This window comes from Procambarus clarkii, chromosome 21, assembly GCF_040958095.1.
Source record: "Procambarus clarkii isolate CNS0578487 chromosome 21, FALCON_Pclarkii_2.0, whole genome shotgun sequence".
Taxonomy (NCBI): domain Eukaryota; kingdom Metazoa; phylum Arthropoda; class Malacostraca; order Decapoda; family Cambaridae; genus Procambarus; species Procambarus clarkii.
This window is the reverse complement of record NC_091170.1, coordinates 30,597,379-30,615,897: the sequence shown is the minus strand read 5'-3', so window position 1 is coordinate 30,615,897 and position 18,519 is coordinate 30,597,379. Positions and strand designations below refer to the sequence as shown.

The 18,519-nt window shown below is 35.1% G+C and overlaps 1 protein-coding gene across 8 annotated transcripts in view; it reads left to right on the top strand.

Moving 5' to 3' along the window:
* The window catches only part of babo (TGF-beta receptor type-1 babo), an 83,951-nt gene that overhangs the window by 47,024 nt on the left and 18,408 nt on the right, over positions 1 to 18,519 (top strand). The window contains exons 4-13 of one of the 8 annotated variants that reach the window (XM_069328254.1): positions 697 to 842; positions 1,632 to 1,804; positions 9,527 to 9,642; positions 12,014 to 12,146; positions 12,308 to 12,443; positions 13,325 to 13,419; positions 14,810 to 14,977; positions 15,137 to 15,309; positions 16,093 to 16,198; positions 17,293 to 17,426. In XM_069328254.1, coding sequence (XP_069184355.1) covers positions 745 to 842; positions 1,632 to 1,804; positions 9,527 to 9,642; positions 12,014 to 12,146; positions 12,308 to 12,443; positions 13,325 to 13,419; positions 14,810 to 14,977; positions 15,137 to 15,309; positions 16,093 to 16,198; positions 17,293 to 17,426 — 1,332 coding nt within the window. In that variant the 5' untranslated portion in view covers positions 697 to 744. The remainder of the gene's footprint in view (positions 1 to 696; positions 843 to 1,631; positions 1,805 to 9,526; positions 9,643 to 12,013; positions 12,147 to 12,307; positions 12,444 to 13,324; positions 13,420 to 14,809; positions 14,978 to 15,136; positions 15,310 to 16,092; positions 16,199 to 17,292; positions 17,427 to 18,519) is intronic. The other 7 variants (XM_045746398.2, XM_069328253.1, XM_045746395.2 and 4 more) reach the window with 7 other exon arrangements.

The window sequence follows — 18,519 nt, the reverse complement described above, 5'->3', positions numbered from 1 at the left end:
CTCACTTTCACTCACACTCACTTTCTCTCTCACGCATTCACACTACTCACATGTGTGGCCACATACACATATACATAGAGTAAAGGAAAGCTAAACTTTGCCTTATTTTAAATTAAATTTTTATAAATTTTGTATCTGTGTATTGTACGTATAAATGTTTTGTACTGTATTAAAGTGTGGTACAGTATTACCAAAGGAGACCTCATTTTAATAATTGTCATAGATTTATTGTATAAAATTGGAATATGTAATAATCATGTTTGATATTCAAATATTGTTTGAAGTTGCATATGATTTGTAAATATAATTAGTGTTTTCATTGAACTGTTTTATATGCAATATTTTAAGTTGACATACACTAATTTTTATATAATTTTCCTATGAAGAGCCACCATTGTTGTGAAATATTCAGGAATTTGTGATACACAGTACAGTACGTGTATTTGCCTGTTATATATAAATGTAAATTTATTAAATCGTGTACAGTGTTTGTATATAATTATGTAATTAAATAAAACAATCTTAGTGTGGGTTGTCATGTTTATGTAACAGAAAACAATTGTATAAAATGTATGACATGGTATGCAAGTACTGTATGTAAATGTTTGGTAAATTGTGATAGTATTGTATTATGTTTGTAAGGCACTGTGTGTGGGGGTGTAATGTTCTTGTCTTTCCCTCCTGTGCCCCACCTAGGAACTGCTTTGCGAAGAATGAATTAGTACCGAAGGACAGACCCTTTTTATGCATAAACACTGTGAGCTACGAGAAATTTGTAAATTGTTGCGGCGATGCAGACTTCTGCAACAAAGAAGTTACTCTTCCTTACCAGATGAGAGGAGGTAGGTATGGCCCTGTAATATACCCTTCAAGTTCTTGATTTTCTGCCCCCAAGCCCCTTATAATGTAAAGTAGGATTTTCTGATTTGCATTTTTTGTCTATTTTATATTTATAAATGCTTAAGGATTTCTTGTAAAATGTATCAAATCTTGGTAATGGTTCCTGTGAAGTTGGCATTGATCTTGCTACAACATCAAGATTCATGCTCTTTTTCCCGTTGACATTGAAGACTCTGGATTTTTTACAACTATACTGTACTATTAAGCAACCAAACACTATAAATATAAGTGCTGTATTTTAATAAAGTTTGATGCTATTGACAGTTTAAATATAAATACTAGTCACTTGACATGCCACTTCACAATGTTCCTTTACGGAATGTTTGTCTTGTGGTCCTTTTGTAGTAGTAGGGGCTTTGGTTATTTTACTGCTTTTTCTTGTGTCTAATCAATGGGGATTGTTCTATTGTAATATTCAATTAATTAGCTCTTTTGGTTATATAGACTAGCTTTATACAAGAGATTATTCTTTGTTTGGTCATGCTTTTGATTGCTGCTTTTCAAGGATTCTTGGGAATTTAATATGAAAATCTTCATGCTGCATTGCTTGTTTTGTGGCATATTGGCTAGAAGCATTGACTATCTTGTTTGAATGAAAGGTCCTTTCATTGGTATGTGTATGTATTTGCTGTAGGATATTAGGAGAATTTGACTTTCAAATTGTTTCCTGTGCTTCATACACTATAGTGGTTTGATAATTTTTAAGCTATTTAGGCCCACTTGTCTCACAGACTAAACCGTAACTGCAGAGAGGAAGTGTTCTTTAGTTCCACCTGCAGCGAGAAAAAGCTGCCTCTGTATGGTTCAACATATCAGAAAGAACATTGCTGTAAGGAGGACAAATGTAACCAGTTCATCAGCTTCAACTACCTATTTGAACCCATTGAACTTCCCAGACAAGGAGGTGAGGTGGCATGGGATGAATTTTGAGTCGCCAGGAACTGTCTGGTCTCACATTTGTGTAAATGTCTGGATCGCTGCCAGCCTACATGTTGGGATCTGCAGGCTGTACATGTTGTGGGACTTGCACATTTATTTGGCATATGGTGACTTTGTTAATCCAAGCCAATGTCTCTGAATCTCTTTTGGTTTCTGTTATTGTCTCTTTGTAGATACAAAATAATATGTGGGTACAATTACATTTTGTAGAGATTAATTAATACTGTAGTGGAAATATAATTTATTTTCCAGTTGGAAATCTCATTTATTTTTTTTAATTGCTATTGCTTTAAACATTTAAACAAATGCAAACAGTACAACTTAATGTTTAAAGTTCTAATTTAAGAGTTATGAAAATACACTAACTAACTTGTTCTTTTTTTTTCTGCTAAAGATTTACAGTAGTATACATAATATATATGACACATTAAGCCTTAATGATTTGCTTAACATGAAGCTGATTCATTTTCTTTAAGCCTTATAAGCATTTTGTTTTTTAAATACAAATATAGTATTCATGCCCTAAGAAAAATTTTTCATTGAATTCATGCGAGTTAAAAAAAAAATGTGTTAGGCGACAGGATTGGAATGACGTAGTGGCAGCATTATTGGGTAAGCTTTAGGTTTATGCAATAAAACACAATCTTGCAAAGTCTGACTTATATATATTTCAGTATTTTGTACATCTTCCCTGTTATAGTTTCTCACTATTCCTTTTCTGTCTGGGGTATCTGTTGTCATCCTCATTTTGGCATTTTATTAGCTTCTGTTACTAGTAAGTACATTTTTTTCTCATTTCTGTGGCGATTGAACGACAGTGTAAGACTTTGTAGTAAGTGGTTATCCCATATGTGGATATCAGCCGTGATAATGGGGAGCTAGAGATCAGACTTACATTTATTATATTTTGTGCAAATATTTTAAATGGTTTTAATTTTTACATGATAAATTCACCTCGCCAGAACATTTTTCATGAGCTTGTTAGAAACTATGTTGATAGATGATTGTTGCTTTTTTTTTAGATGATAGTTCATGAACATAATTCTATGTGATTGCTGAAGTTTATTTTGTTAAGTCTTACAGGTCAGGTGACTGCTTTACATGAGCCAACAAAATAGTTAATGAATTGCATGCAATGAAGATTACAAAGTAATTTTGTAGTTCACGTGAACTAACTTGAACAACTTGGAACTGCTGCATGGATTTTGAATTGAAGATTATTATTCTGCATATAAGATCTGGGATGTGTCATAAGTCATCCTTCAAGCACCATTGTAGAAGCTTAGATGAATAGTATGGGGAAGGTCTTTGGTTTAATGTAAGACAAAATTGCACATGCATGCCAAAATGCATTAGTTTAAGTAGTATTTTTTTTTTCCAAGGATCTGTAGCAAGAGAGTAATAATAATAATAATCTTGTTTTTAACTTAAGACTTCAATTTGACTCGTGTATGCTTTTTACTCTATATGGTGCTTGGTCATCTGTGTTCTGGTTAGACATACTGTCGTACTTTAAATTTATTTTGGTGTTGAAAGGATTATAATGCATGTAAGGGGCATTCCTGCATTTCATCAAGCCTTTTATACCATGTATGAGAGGTGAATTGGAACATAGTGTGGAGAGCTTCAGTTACACGATGACGTCAGTGGGTTCACACACGCACTTAATATTTATTTCTTTGCCGTATAATTTCACTGGCCATTCTTTGCTGAATGGGAAGCCTGGACAAAATGTTTGCTATGCTAAAACGAATGGCTGTTATTTAATGCAGTGTTTCTGCCAACAAATTTAACTGATCAACCTAATTAGGTTAAATTTAACATTATCACACACACATACTATCAGCTCACCTGACACTAGATTTAAGTAATATATTTTATATATTTTAAGTTCATAATATTTCACTCTTGAATGGTGTGTGCCATGAAGGTAGTGCGAGTCAGCAATTAAAGGATCTTCATGTACTTCTGGTATTCATAGCAATCCATGAATTTAAACCAAATTTTATGCATTACAATATGGAAATAGTTGTGTAGATGCAAAATGTTATTCAAAAAATTTGTGGGATAGTTGTGCAGTTATGTAATTTTATTTAAATTTGTATTGCCTGTACATGCATATTTTTTGGGGGTTTTATAATTTGTCTTCAAGTTTTGTCTGTTTGATCTTGGTTTAGTTTTTGACCGTCTGTGGGCTGGGGAGTATGTTTGACCTTAGAGTATAACTTGTCTCCAGCTGTTTTTATTGGTCATAATCGATGCCGTCTGTTTTGCTGCTTGTTAGTGTTATTCTCGTGTTGAATTTTAATTCAAAATTCAGTTTGTTTAATTGTTTCCAGGCTATTAGGAAAGTGAATGAGTACATATATTTTTGTTTACATAGTTCTTTGATTTAGTTGGAAGTGTTAGTTTTAGAATATGCCAGTGGCTGCCTTGGCTTTATCAAATTATTATTTATTACTAATAGGTGTGTGTGTACACACACAAGCACACACCTACTGTATACATGCACATAACTACACAACATACATATATATATACAGTGTATGTGATAAAATCCTACAGATGAAAATATAAATAAAAGAAACTGAAATATTCAGTCTCTAAACTGCTGAAGAGAATATTACTGTATGAAGATCAAAATATTTACTTTCTAGTAAAATTTTTATCCAAGTTTTAACCACATAATCAATAATAATTAATATATACTATATACATGTGTATATACATATATATAGTATGTATGTATACATATATACAGTGTGTATACATATGTACAGTATGTGTGTATACATATAATGCAAAAAAAATTGTCTGCACATGATGAAATTATGTATTATATTTGTCACTTTAATTACTAATTTGTTTTGGCTTAGCTTTACCTACATTAGGCAAGGGTTAAGATATAAGGAAGTTTAGGTTAGGTCAAGTCTTCCTCCTTCCCTGTCTCATGCTGGACCAGCATGTACACCACAAGTTAAGCCTCGGCTCTACCACCTTCAGTTTTCACATTTGTACCCAGCTCTTCCTTAATAACTGTTCGACGGCCCTTCACTCATCCGAGTCCATGAATGTCTCATTATTACCTAATGTTAACTACCAAGATCACCACCTGCTTTACCCCTCCCCACTTCCCTTCTTGTTGCCATATATTTTTATTTACACAGCTTCAGTAGGTGATGATTTCTGACTCTTGTTTGTAGGTTTAGAACTTTTCCATCCCATAGCTCATGGTAAGCATTACCCTACCATTTTAGAGTACAGTACTGTTAGATTTTCTATGAGAACTAATTTTTATAGGGTGACTTCAATTGCGGACACAATTTGTTGGATGATCCACTTGCAACTTCCTTAGAGTTGTCTTTTTTTCAGATCCTCTCTAATCCTCCTCCCTTAACTAATAAATGTCAGTGAACTAACTTATATTGGCTCCTATCTCAGGATTCCTATTTCTGGTTATCTCTTTTTATGCTCTGCTTTTGTATGTTTAGATAAGTGATAATTTTCCCATTTTATTACACTTCTTTGAGTGGCACTTTGAGAGAGTAGATTAGAAGTTATTTGTTACTTGTTTGGTTGCCTATGATAGGTTGCAGTTATGAAATGCTTGCTTCTACTTTTGGCAATCTTTCTTTACCTCTCAACTGCGCAGCCAATCAACATGACAAACCCCTAGAGTGCAGGAAGAAATCGATTCAGAAAATTTTATTTTGCCCAGCTGGGGCCACCTGGAGCTGGCAAGCGGTGTCACTAATATGCGCACCAAAATGATTTATTTACAGTAAATTACAAAGTTATTTTTGCTGTTATAATGCTGTACACACTTTCACACTCACTATACTATTTTTACTCTGTTATGAGACACTCAGAAGTTCTGGAAAGTGTGATAATCTCATTAGCAGTTTACAGTGCACAATGTAGTGCCAAACTTTTTACACCAAATACTGACTTATCTTCAGATTCAGATTCAGATTCAGATGTTTATTCAGGTAAGGTATATACATACAAGTGATGTTACATTAATGGATTGATATATAGATAGAGCTAGTACATACAATGCCTAAAGCCACTATTACGCAATGCGTTTCGGGCAAAGGCATCTTCTATGCCTTTGGCCTCTTCTCTGTGGTCCTAGAGACAAAGTACTTACGTGCTCCTTGTGCCTTTTTCCAGTAGAAATTATGTATTCAATTTGGCGTATCAGAAAGCTATCTTTGAAAGACAGTCTGAAGCAGTATGATCCATTGTTAGACTGTCTATGCCCTTGCTTCCATCATGTAGCTCTTGACAAACTGTACGAGCCCGTTGTGACATAATGGCAAGACTAAACACACACAGACACATAATGGGTCTATGGCCTGATTTCACCATATAAATTTTGTAACTGCTCAGCATGGTTATGTCAACAAGGTGGAAAAGTTTCTTGTTCCTCCTGACACTTTTACACAAACATTCAACAACGTTAATCATCATGTTACATTTATCAACTAATCGCAATTTGGTTTATATATGGGTGATTTTGTTGTGTGATTTACATTTCCACTACCTACCATCTCACCAATCTGAATGTTTGTCACTTTGTGCCTGTCTTTCCAACACAATGCTACCATTTTTGTCACTTAGCTGATATTCACCTGGAATTGTTTGGTAAAACACTAGCATTTTCCTCCCTCATGACTACTCTGCCACACACTCAAGAGTACTGTTCAAAGCAGAAATACAGTTAATAAGAGACTGTCTTATTACTGTAAAATAGCTGTCTGCATATAAAATATGGCCCTTGTTCAGCAGTGGAGCTATCAGCATCTTTACTACACTGCCTAAAAAATCTATGAGAATCATCCTTGGAAATGTCTACGATTGTGCCGGAATAAAGCATCAAGTCTATCACCATTCCTGTCTCATAATCACAGGGAATGAAGAATTTGAGTCCAAATCTGTGGTAATTGGAGATGTACAGCTTAAAAGCTAGATGTCCGTTGAAAAGCATGACGGTCCCTAGTGTTACCTTGTTACAAAATTGTTACATCTTGTTATTAAGTTTTCATGAAAGTTGTTACAACTTGTGTGTCAACATGTGTCAACATGTACCCTAGAGGCGGAGACTTATCAGACCAGACCCTACACCCCACCCTAACTCAATATTGCACCAGGCAAACCACAAGAGAAGGTAACCTTATGTTGTGGCTGTGAAGATAGTCTTTTGTTTTCAGTAAGAGATGCAATTCTTTTAATAGTCAGACTTTAAGGGTTAATAAATACAATAAATGGGAACCTATTTTGTCTCTTATAGTTTGGAAGGGGGGTTGCAAAAGTGATCCCAATACATGAAGGGGGGCTATACATTCCTGAGAACTGCCAGTTGGTTGCTGCAGACACTATTACAGACTACCAGGTGTTGTGGCAGACGCTTGTACAGACGACTAGGTGGTGGGGGCAGACGGGCTCGTACAGACGACTAGGTTGTGCGGCAGACGGGCTCATTTGACATTACTCATCTTGTGTATTTTTGCTGTCACGTGGGTGATCTGAATGATGTAATGAAATGCTTGAATATTCTGTACCATAGACTTTCTGTTCATTATACTCATCCTTGCTTATTGCTTTTTCTTGATAACCAGTTATGTGCACACATAAGTCAACATGAAGAGTCATTTAATTATATGGGAATCGGTATTCACTGTTGGGGACAGGAAGGCTTTGTTGCTTTTTCAGGAGGGTTCATGGTCACCCATCCAGCTATGGATAAGACCCAATGAAACTTGACTTGAGTAACCGAGTGTTGAGTAAATCAGTCACAATGCCACACAAAGGACTTCTTGTATATTACAAGGCATTTATTGATAAGTTAAACAGGGAATGTCAGGGAAATAAATTGAGGATGACATTCAAAATGGATATTTAGATATTCTATGAAATTTACACAAATTTTTTAAAAAATTTGAAAGTGAAGTCAAGTGTTAGGAAATTGAATTCAGATTATAAATAATATTTAAATAATAAGCACTAGAGAAGTAAAAGACTGCTTATTTATTTACTAATTTATTTGTTTACATATTTAAAAACAAAGTACAGTGGGTTATCTTTTTTTAATCTTCCTGACTTGGAGCCTTCTTTTGATAACTACTTACTGTGCGCCTTTTTCACACCCAACTTTTATATTCTTGCAAATGCCACTAACATAGCATTTTGGGCATGTCAGGGGATAAGTATTAGTGTTGGGCATGGATAGAATTGAGGGCAGTCAGATGAATGATTGTTTATATTGAAACTTGTTAAGTTGAGTAATAAATGGGTGTGAAATACTGCAGTTGCAAGATAGCATTAAACTATCAGGGGAAAAGCTGAAGAATAGGAACTGGGTTTTAAACGTATCTTTATGTGCAGTAATCGTACACTGTACGTGACTATAGTTTCAAGGTGGAGAATAGTCCAGTGGATAAGATTGATTGCATATGGGGAAAATGTTTGAAAAAAGGATGTAAGAAGTAGTTAATCTTGCCAGACGATAACTTAAACTTTTGCAAGACACGTTTCAAATTAGATTTGGGATGTAAACAGTAGAGACCAGTGATATAGTGAGGTTGTGTGACTGATCTTCTTCATTGGAATACTCGGGGTGTAAGTTTAGATCCGTTTGAAAAGGATGTGTGTACATACTCCAATTGAGTTTCTTTTATATACAGTACAGGTAAATGTTTGTTGGGAGGGAGATTAAACAACTAAAGCATTAGTAGCTGAAGTAGAAAGTGTGTTGTACTAATATAGTGGTTAGTTTGAATAGGGTTGTAAAGAACCTAGCAAGCAAAAGGAGAAATTTATGTATTCAATGAAAGTGTATGTATTCACATGTTGAGTGATATTTTATAAACAAGTTCAATATGTGGAACCCATTACTAATATAATTGCTCTTGCTTGATTTCTTAAATTTTCAAAGTAAATTTTAAGAGAGTTATGGAATTATTTTTAAAGAAAAGATTTGGTGCATAATTTTAGCTTAAGTCTCATACTGAGGTACAGTATTTCCACTGATGAAAGGTTTCCTAGTTTGCCGTGGCTGTACAAATATCCCTTTTCTTGTTGGCTAAATTGTTTTTCTTGAATGCTTCACACTTACTATATAGGAAACAGGATTGTATGTGAGAGAATTCTAATTTTCTGATGTTTAACTGTCGGCAAAAATTTATTCCGTCATCATTTGACGTTATCTATACTGTATACTGTACTTAAAGAGGCATGCATATTGTGCACGGTCTCATTTGGATAATAAAAATACACACACACACACACAAACACACACACATGCACAGAACACTTGCACATGCACAAGAATATGCAACTATATACTGAGTAAGTTGTACAGTTCATTTTTTCCTTATTGACTGTAGAAGCTTGTCCCAAGTTTTTTCCTCTTGTGTCTGTTTAGGACGTGATAGGCTAGCAATATTAGCTTTTTACTACTAAAACCATAACACTGAAAAATTAATATATTTGTTGATTGCTAATTTAGCATAATGTAGATGTGTTTGCTAAATATTTATACTGCATACAATACATAATTTCTATCCAGACTTAGTTATTAGTGCATTATCATCTATAACTTGTGAATGTGTTATATAGTACTTGTTCAGAACGCGTAGTGTCTTGACATTATAGATGAGTGTACATATTTATGTTTATTGTGCAGCAAGTTCTGTATGGAAATGGAGCGATTTGGCGTTAGCTGGTGCCGTGGCCATGTCCCTCCTCCTGACGGTGATCCTCGTGGCTGTCATGTGCTACTGGCACCATCGCAAGGTACAGGTACTCCAAATATTGTACTTGCTCATTTTTATGTTTGAATTTTGTTATGCAGAATGACTTGTGGCTCATTTTCTCAGTAAAGGCCAAGTGACTCATTTTCTCACCAAAGACCAAGTGACTCATCTTGCTAAAGACATTTGAAAAATGAGAAAAAATTAAAAAGGGGTAAATGATGCTATCTGTGCATTTATTTCTTAAAAGTTTGTATCTGAAAACCTAATGTTTTTGTTCAAATTATTCACTGCTGGAAGTAAATCAAAATAAGTGTTTGCCTGTACAGTATGTGCATGTGTGCTTACCTATCAGTGACCACAGGAAAGTGAGATCTACCTCTTTATGTCCAACCTCCGAGCCATTTGTACCTGGTGTGCTAATTACCCCCTCTCAATATTAACCTTTTCATCATATTTCTTTTTAAAGTTGTCTATGGAATTGGCTTCAACAACCTCTTTCTTCAATGCATTCCATTTGACTACCACCTGTACAGGTAACAAGAACTTCCTTATAACTCTTCAACTCAATTGCAGGTTCAGCTTCAACTGCTGTCCCCTTGTCCTACCTCTTTTTAATTTAATTAGGCTTCCTTTATCCACTTTATCTCTTCCTCTCAAGATCTTGTACATATTTATAATATCTCCTCTGTTTCTTCTCTCCCTCTAAGGTTGTGAGGGAGAGTTCTCTCAACCTGTCCTCATAGCCGAGGTCTCTCAATTCTGCTACTAATCTAGTTGCAACCATCTGAACTTTCTCAAGTTTATGTTTGTTTCATAAGTGTGGGTTCCATGCTAGAGCTGCATACTCAAGTATTGGTTTCACATTACCAGTACTCATCTAATTGTGCTCAACCTAATTGTGCTTGTGGGGGTTGAGCTTTGACTCTTTGGTCCCACCTCTCTCAACTGTCAATCAACAGGTGTACAGATTACTGAGCCCTTTGGGCTCTTATTATACCTACATTTAAAATTGTGTATGGAGTCTGCCTCCACCACATCACTGCCTAGTGCATTCGATTTGTTAATTACTGACACTAAACAAGTTCTTTCTGACATGTGTCTGGCTCATTTGGGTAGTTTCCACCTGGTCCCCCCCTTGTTTGTGTACCCTGTGTTAATAAACTGTCTTTATCTTCCCTATCAATTCCTCAGAGAATCTTGTATTTCATTATCATGTCTCCCTTAACTCTTCTGTCTTCCAGTGACAAGGTTTAGTTCCCATAGTCTCTCCTCAACCAGTGTTGAGTGTGTGAGTACTTGAAAGCTTTGTTGTTTAAATTCTTAAATGACATTCTTATGTTTGCTAACTACATATACTGTATTACTTCTGATGTTATCCTGTTCACATGAGCTTCTGGTGTTAGTATAGGATTATGACTACTCCCAGGCCTCTTTCTGCTATTTCTTGTAATTACCTTCCCTTTTCAGTATAATTAAATACTGGTCTTCTATCTCGTTACTCATTTTCATTACTTTTTTACTTATTTGGATTGAATTCCAGCAGCCAATTATCTGTCTACTTCTGAAGTTTGTTAAGGTTGTCCCTGCAGCACCCTACAGTCCTCTTTAAATCTTACTCTCATTAATTTTGCATCATCTGTGCAAACATCGACTTGTATGAGCTCATTCCCTCTGTGAGGTCATTTACATAAATTAAAAAGATAATGGTCCTAAGACAAAACCCTGTGAACACTTTCTGCTCTTCTCCATCCTGACATTTCCCTCCCTCCCTTTCTGACCCTTTGTTCCTGTCAGTCAAGCACTCCCGTACCCAGTCCAGTGCCTTGCCTGTCATCTCTGTCACTCCATCTTGTGTACCGATATTAGTCTTTTGTGAGGAACTGTGTCACAAGCTTTTTTGGCAGTCTAGGAAGGCAGTCTTCCCATCCTTTGTTCTCTTACCTCGTCATGTCTTGTGCAGACCTATTTCTACTGGGGGGGGGGGGGGGATAGAGAAGGTAAGCTTTAGCTCTTGGCTCGGTTGTTTCTTGTCATGGCTTTCTGTCGGTTGTATTTGCTCCTGAGGCCTGTGAGCTCTTGTCATATCTACTCTTGTATGTATGTGGGGACATGAGAGATCAAATGATTGATTCCTAACTATTGAGGGCAGTGTGTTACCCTTGTTGGTTGAGGCATTATCCACTTGATATTCTGTTATACAATATTTCTATACAATTTTGAGGTATCTTAATGCTTTGAATTTGTTAAAGTTTTGTTAAATTTGTTAAAGCTCAATCTTAAAATGAACATAGCATTTGCTATAATTTAGCCAGGTTTAAATTTGATGTCTCAGCTGTATTGATAAACGTTAATGTCCAATATAATTCAAGCCTCTTTTTTTTTCTTATGAAATTTTTATGCATTTTGTATATCTATAGCAAAGAAGTGAAAGAATCAGGCGAGGTTTCCCTGATGTGGAATCAATCTTAGACCGATCGGAGGTGCCACTCATGGGGCCACACACACCAATCAGAGACTTTATCGAACTAACTTCGAGTGGCTCTGGATCAGGTAAGCTTCTCGGAGGAAGATCAGTAATGTAGGTGATTAACGTAACAAAAATATAATAAAATTTTTTTTTAGCTATTTTGAATATTTGGTTGTATTGTACTAAATACAGTATTGATTATTTTTTATATATGTTGAGTGTTGATTAATTTTTTTTTTTACAGGATTGCCATTATTGGTCCAGCGAAGTATTGCACGACAAATACAACTTATAGAAATTATTGGTAAAGGAAGATTTGGAGAGGTGTGGCGTGGTCGATGGCGCGGGGAATATGTTGCTGTGAAAATATTTTCATCAAGGTGAGTCATGTGTGAATAAATTTGACTTTTGTATTTGAATAAAACTGGTCACTGCACTGCATTAGCAGATGAAGGCTGCTTTCACATGTATTGCACAGTGGTAGGCTGCTTTTACATGTGCTTCAGAGAAGGCTGGCAAGGTTAATTACTAACATTTAATAAAGTAATGCGAAATTTCTTAAGTGAAAATATAATTTATCAGATGAATTGATTCAAAATTTAACATTGTCCATATAACATACACAGAACAATAAAACTCCACAATAATGGAGGAGAGATGTATTTTGAAATATTTCTGTGAGCAACCTCACACTTGAGGTTTAGCAAGAGAAAGTTAATAGACATAGCAGTACATAATATAGGAATCAACCAAGCAAATGCTATACCCAAGAAACAATGAGAATGGTGAGGAAGTTTACTCGACTGGGTAAGTGAGGAGCTTTGTTGTGTGGTATATTATGCTGCTTTATTGTGCCCATCTTAGGCCTCATTTAGATTATGAAGTTCAATTTTGATCTCCATACCAAATAGGAAGAATTGGGTAAATATTAGTTTGGAAACAGGATTGCTGATTTATGGAGCAAATTACTGAGTAATTTGCTCCATAAATGGATTGTTTCAGTCATAGGTTAGACATACATATGACTAAGTTTGGGTAAGATATAAAGAAGAGCTGCCTCACATAGGCCTGTGGTTTCCTTAATTATATTCTTATGTTCATGGCATTATTTTTCTGGGTAGGCCTAACATGATTATGTGTAGCATTTTCCCATATTATGAGAAGTTCTAAAAGGGCAACATATTCTTGTTAATACAGTACAGGTATTAACATTTCTACTTGTTTTTCTTACAATACTGAGTACGAATTTTATTTTGGATAGGGATGAGCGTTCGTGGTTCCGGGAAGTTGAAATTTACCAAACAGTGATGTTGCGACATGACAACCTACTTGGTTTTATTGCTGCTGACAACAAGGGTAAGTAAGCTCTTGTTTGTTGCACATTATCTCAAGACAAAACAATATTCATGTCTATTGATGACCAGACCACACACTAGAAGGTGAAAGGACGACGACGTTTCGTCGTCAAGATCACAATCGACTTGAGAATGGTCCAGGACAGACCGAAACGTCGTCGTCCCTTCACCTTCTAGTGTGTGGTCTGGTCAACATACTTTAGCCACATTATTGTGACTCATCGTCTGCATATTCATGTCTATTTTAACTAGAGGATACATTTTGTTTGCATGCGACAATTTACAACGAGCGTTGGATACCTAGTCTAGTGCTGCAGTGGGGGTCTTGCTGCTGTTGGTGATTGGCCAGCAGATGGTAGTGGTTCTAGTGTGTAGTGTGTAAGGTATGTTGAATGGGCAAGTGACACTCTGTGTCTTTTTGTCTACAGTTCCTATATTACTCCAGGAATGTGGGAAATATGCTGATGTTATTGATGTTAAAAGTAGCACTTGGTAAAATTGTTATACAGATTTTTATGTGTTTGTTAAAATTTATATATGATTATTTATCTAATTAGTAAATTTATTATGTGTATGAGATTGTATATACTGATGTCTAATTTTTTTTTTACTAATTAACATTGTAAATGCTCTTAAGCAACTGGTAGTAATAAACTTGAGCAACTGGCAGTTATAAAATACATAAAACATTTTAATAATAAAAATTTATCTCATTGCATAGCGTCCCAAGGTATGTTACGGTGTATAAAGAGAATTGCTAACATGTTACAGATTTTTTACTGTTGAGATTTTCATTATGCAACATATTTAACTGTTGCATTTTTTGCATGATACTGTATGACAAAAGGATGAAGTTCCTACTGGTTCTTCCTCTTATTCCACAGAAGGAAAGCCTTCATAGCTGAAATAGCAAGGTTCCTGTTGCCAAAGTCTTTGTGTTGATTATTAGCTAGGATACTGTATATTACAAAAAATGTTACATATAGAAAATCCTGAACAATTAATTTTTTCAAGGTACAATACATGAATCTTGAAAACACCTAAAAGTTTATATATTTTTTAAATAAATTGCAGGGAATTCTAGAATTTAAAACTATTGATTTTAGACTACTGTGCATGGTGAGCTGAATAGGTTTCTTTTGTAGTTAATGTTTAAGACTAATTGTTATTTTATTTTATTTAAAATGCTTTGATTATTCAAGTCCTATCAAGTCCTATGGCTTGATTTGTGCTTTTCGTAACTAAGTTTTTATCTTCTCAGCTTAACTGGAATGAAACAAAAATCATATCTTGCTAAGAGTCCCATTTAGTTTGTAGAAACGTTTGAGTTTCTTGACTGATGTGTGCTATGATGGTTTTATTATTGCTGTATTCTGCTTACTATTCGCCAGATAATGGTACTTGGACACAGCTGTGGCTGGTGACTGACTACCATGAGAATGGATCACTATTTGACTACTTGATGCGATACACGGTAGATACAGCTGGAATGATACGCATGGCATTATCTATTGCCACTGGCTTGGCCCATCTTCACATGGATATCATGGGTAACAAAGGTGAGATGTGAAATTGTTTTAAGTAATATAGGTACTAATGTATAAGTTATTTGGGTACTAATGTATTTTTTGTCATTGTATAACTGACAAAAATGATCTTGTATATTCTTTGATGAAATGAATGTGTTTGGTATTCAAAATATTGTCTTGTATTTTCAGGAAAGCCAGCCATTGCACATAGAGATTTAAAAAGCAAAAATATCCTTGTCAAATCGAATGGTACATGTGCCATTGCCGACTTGGGTTTGGCTGTGAGGTATGATTCAGCCACCGACACCGTAGACATTGTCCCTAATAATAGAGTGGGCACTAAGAGATATTTAGCTCCTGAGGCAAGTAAATATTAACTGGTTTAAATTAATGTTTAGCTGTGGAAGATGCTCCTTATTGTAATCTGTAGGGTCTCTTATATATAATAGCCAGTATAAAAGAGTTGTTCTCAAGACATCTAACAGAAAAAAGTTCAGGACTGGCTGAAATGTTTATGAACAAAACTTTGAATAGCTCTTTACATTATTTGTTGACTTTCTGTATTTCTTAAAAAAACTATGTTGAATCTTTTGTTTCACTATTTATATCATATATAAATAGTGGACATGTTAAACTAAAATATTTCAAGAGTTTGCAATGTTTTTGTTTGATTTTATGCCATGCTTCAGGTGATGGTTTAGTTTTTCTCGGCATGGCCAACGATTCACGATTAGACCCTTGTTAGCGTTCTGTCCCAAATAATTTGTAGTATAATTATCATTACAAGAATATTTTTAGTATACATTATTGGAGTTAGCAATCTGTTAACAAATATGTTTGTACCAGTGCACCAAAATTTTATTTGTTTATCTAGCAATCTGCAAAAAATATAATATACTATATATATAAATAAATAATTAGAGTTAGTTAAAGAGTTAAAATTATGTTGTAATTATAAATGTTTAATATAGTTAGCAGTCTCTTAAATTTGATTAAATTCTAATTACTGTCTTAAATTTTTTTAAGATTAGCAAACTGTCAAAAAGTATTTTTGCTATAGTTAATAATTGTAATTTGAAATCTATTCATAATCATTATTTGCATAGTTAGCAGCCAGCAAATTACCAAAATCTACTATTTTGCAGTGTCTGGATGAGTCAATGAACATGAACCACATTGACTCCTTTAAACGGGCAGACGTCTATGCCCTTGGTCTGGTGTACTGGGAGATTGCCAGAAGATGTAACACAGGTAAGCCTTATAAGAGTGGAGAAGACGTTTAGCATTAATGTAGAGCTGAGCCTATTACTGACCAAACAGTGCATGGAATGAGAAAAATCTTGAAGTAATACAAATGGGATTGAACCCGCATCTCCAAACTCCTCAGACTCGTGCATTACCACTTGGATCACGATGGCTTAAAAAATACCTCGGCCAGAAGTGTTATTTAACTTGCACGCACAATTTTTGGGCAGGCGTCGTTACGGCATTCAGTTACCCTTTAAATTACTCTGTCATGGTTACTCAAATCTTAATACATGAAATTTGATATAGCTTAGTTACATAATATACTTAATAATATATGATTATATAATAATAAATTTATAATAGTTACATAATAAAAAAATTCTAGGAATTTTGTATTATAAACTAGTAAAGTATGTAAATTGAATTAGATTGTAGTAAAAAGTGAATAGAATTGGTTAATTTTTATTCTTTGCTTTTCATAGCATCTATGGATACTAGAAATAATACAGTACAGTACTGTATATGCATATGTAATGTAACAGGTAATATGTTAGAATTTGGCACATGACCTAAATATTGTGCAAGGAAGTAGATAGTTTGTTACAGGCTAATTTGACAAGTCAGTGGCAGTGTTACAATTTGTGCTCAGGTGGTCACTTCTAGTTACTGTTTTGACATTGCTACAGCTGCTAAAATTCTTTGTTGTTTATAAATGTTAAAAACAAATGAAACAGGAAACTTTATTGCACAATAAAATCACAAGAATGGGATTTATCTGTGAGGAAATATTGAGGCCATAGGATGGGATTGAACCAGTATTCCTAGACGTTCCATGCACACACATCATAGTTCAGTCAGCTGTGCACGTGCCTGGGAGTCCAGGAATGTGGGTTGATTTCCATCGGATTGCCTCAATAGTTCCCTTGAGAAATCTTATTCTTGTTAAATACTTTGGCAGCTGTGTATAGTAGCACCTAGTTGAGAGTAAATAAGCAAAATTATATCGTCAGTAAAGTTAAATTTCGTCTAGCGTTTCTCGATATCGTTGTAGGCACTTTGTTCAGTTTACTGTAATATCAAACATTTAATATTGTCAGGTGGCGGGTGTGAGGAGTACCAGTTGCCATATTATGACATGGTTCCCAATGATCCAACCATTGAAGAGATGCGGAAGGTGGTCTGTATATACAAGCAACGGCCAATCATTCCCAACAAATGGCAGTCCTGTGAGGTTAGTTTACTTGTTACCCCATAGTAATTACTGTTTTTAATTCTAAACCTACATGCTAGAGACATGAACAAGTAGTGATTTTGTTCATCCTGAACCATTATCTTGTCTTGGACAGGTTGAAACTTCTTAATATTTTCACATCTTCATTGTGTGGGTTTAATGTGTATTGGTTGCTCTAGAATCTGGGGTCTCTAAACCTTTCAGTCCAAGGGCTACAGCATATATTTTACACATTTTCACGAGCTAAAGAAAAAAATTAATGTAAATGAATAAGTTATATTTGAACCATTTTTCAGTAATCATTTAGCTAACTGCAGATGAGAAAAGCAGGCTATTAATTTTTTACACATTTTATTTACTAAAATTTTACAAATATTTACCTGAAATGAGAAATTGCCTAATTTTGTGGCACTAGTTAGGAAAACTAAACTTAAGAAAGAAATTCAGTAAAACAAATCAAATTAAAGTTATAGCCATCAATAAATATAGAACAAAAATATATTCTACACACACTAGAAAATGAAGGGACGACGACGTTTCGGTCCATCCTGCACCATTCTAAAGTTGATTGTGGACCATTCACAATCGTCTTGAGAATGGTCCAGGACGGACTGAAACGTCGTCGTCCCTTCATTTTCTAGTGTGTGGATTGGTCAACATACTCAAGCCACATTATTGTGACTCATCGCCTGCATATATTCTACACCTTTCTGCTCAAGTCCATCATTTTCATCAGAGGATTTTCGAAAATACAGTAGTAACTGGATCTGTCTGTTGCCCAACAGCATGGTTGAGGAAAAAACAAATTGGTAATGATTAATTTCACTACAGTATTTATATACTGTATGAGCTCAGTTATCCGAAGCCTGCTGAACCAAATATTTGGGTTATCCAGCCAAACTTGCATCCAGATAAATTTCTGGTAAAACGTCTCTATCATTTGGAATGCTCCCAAACACATGGAAGCTTTCATAGGCCATTGCTCCCTGCACCTCTCTGAGGGGGCCAGGTTTTGGCTTGTGGTCCCCGGTAGGCTGAACTCCTTTGACTGATGCTCCTGATTAATATAGCCTTTATCAGTCTGATTGCACCC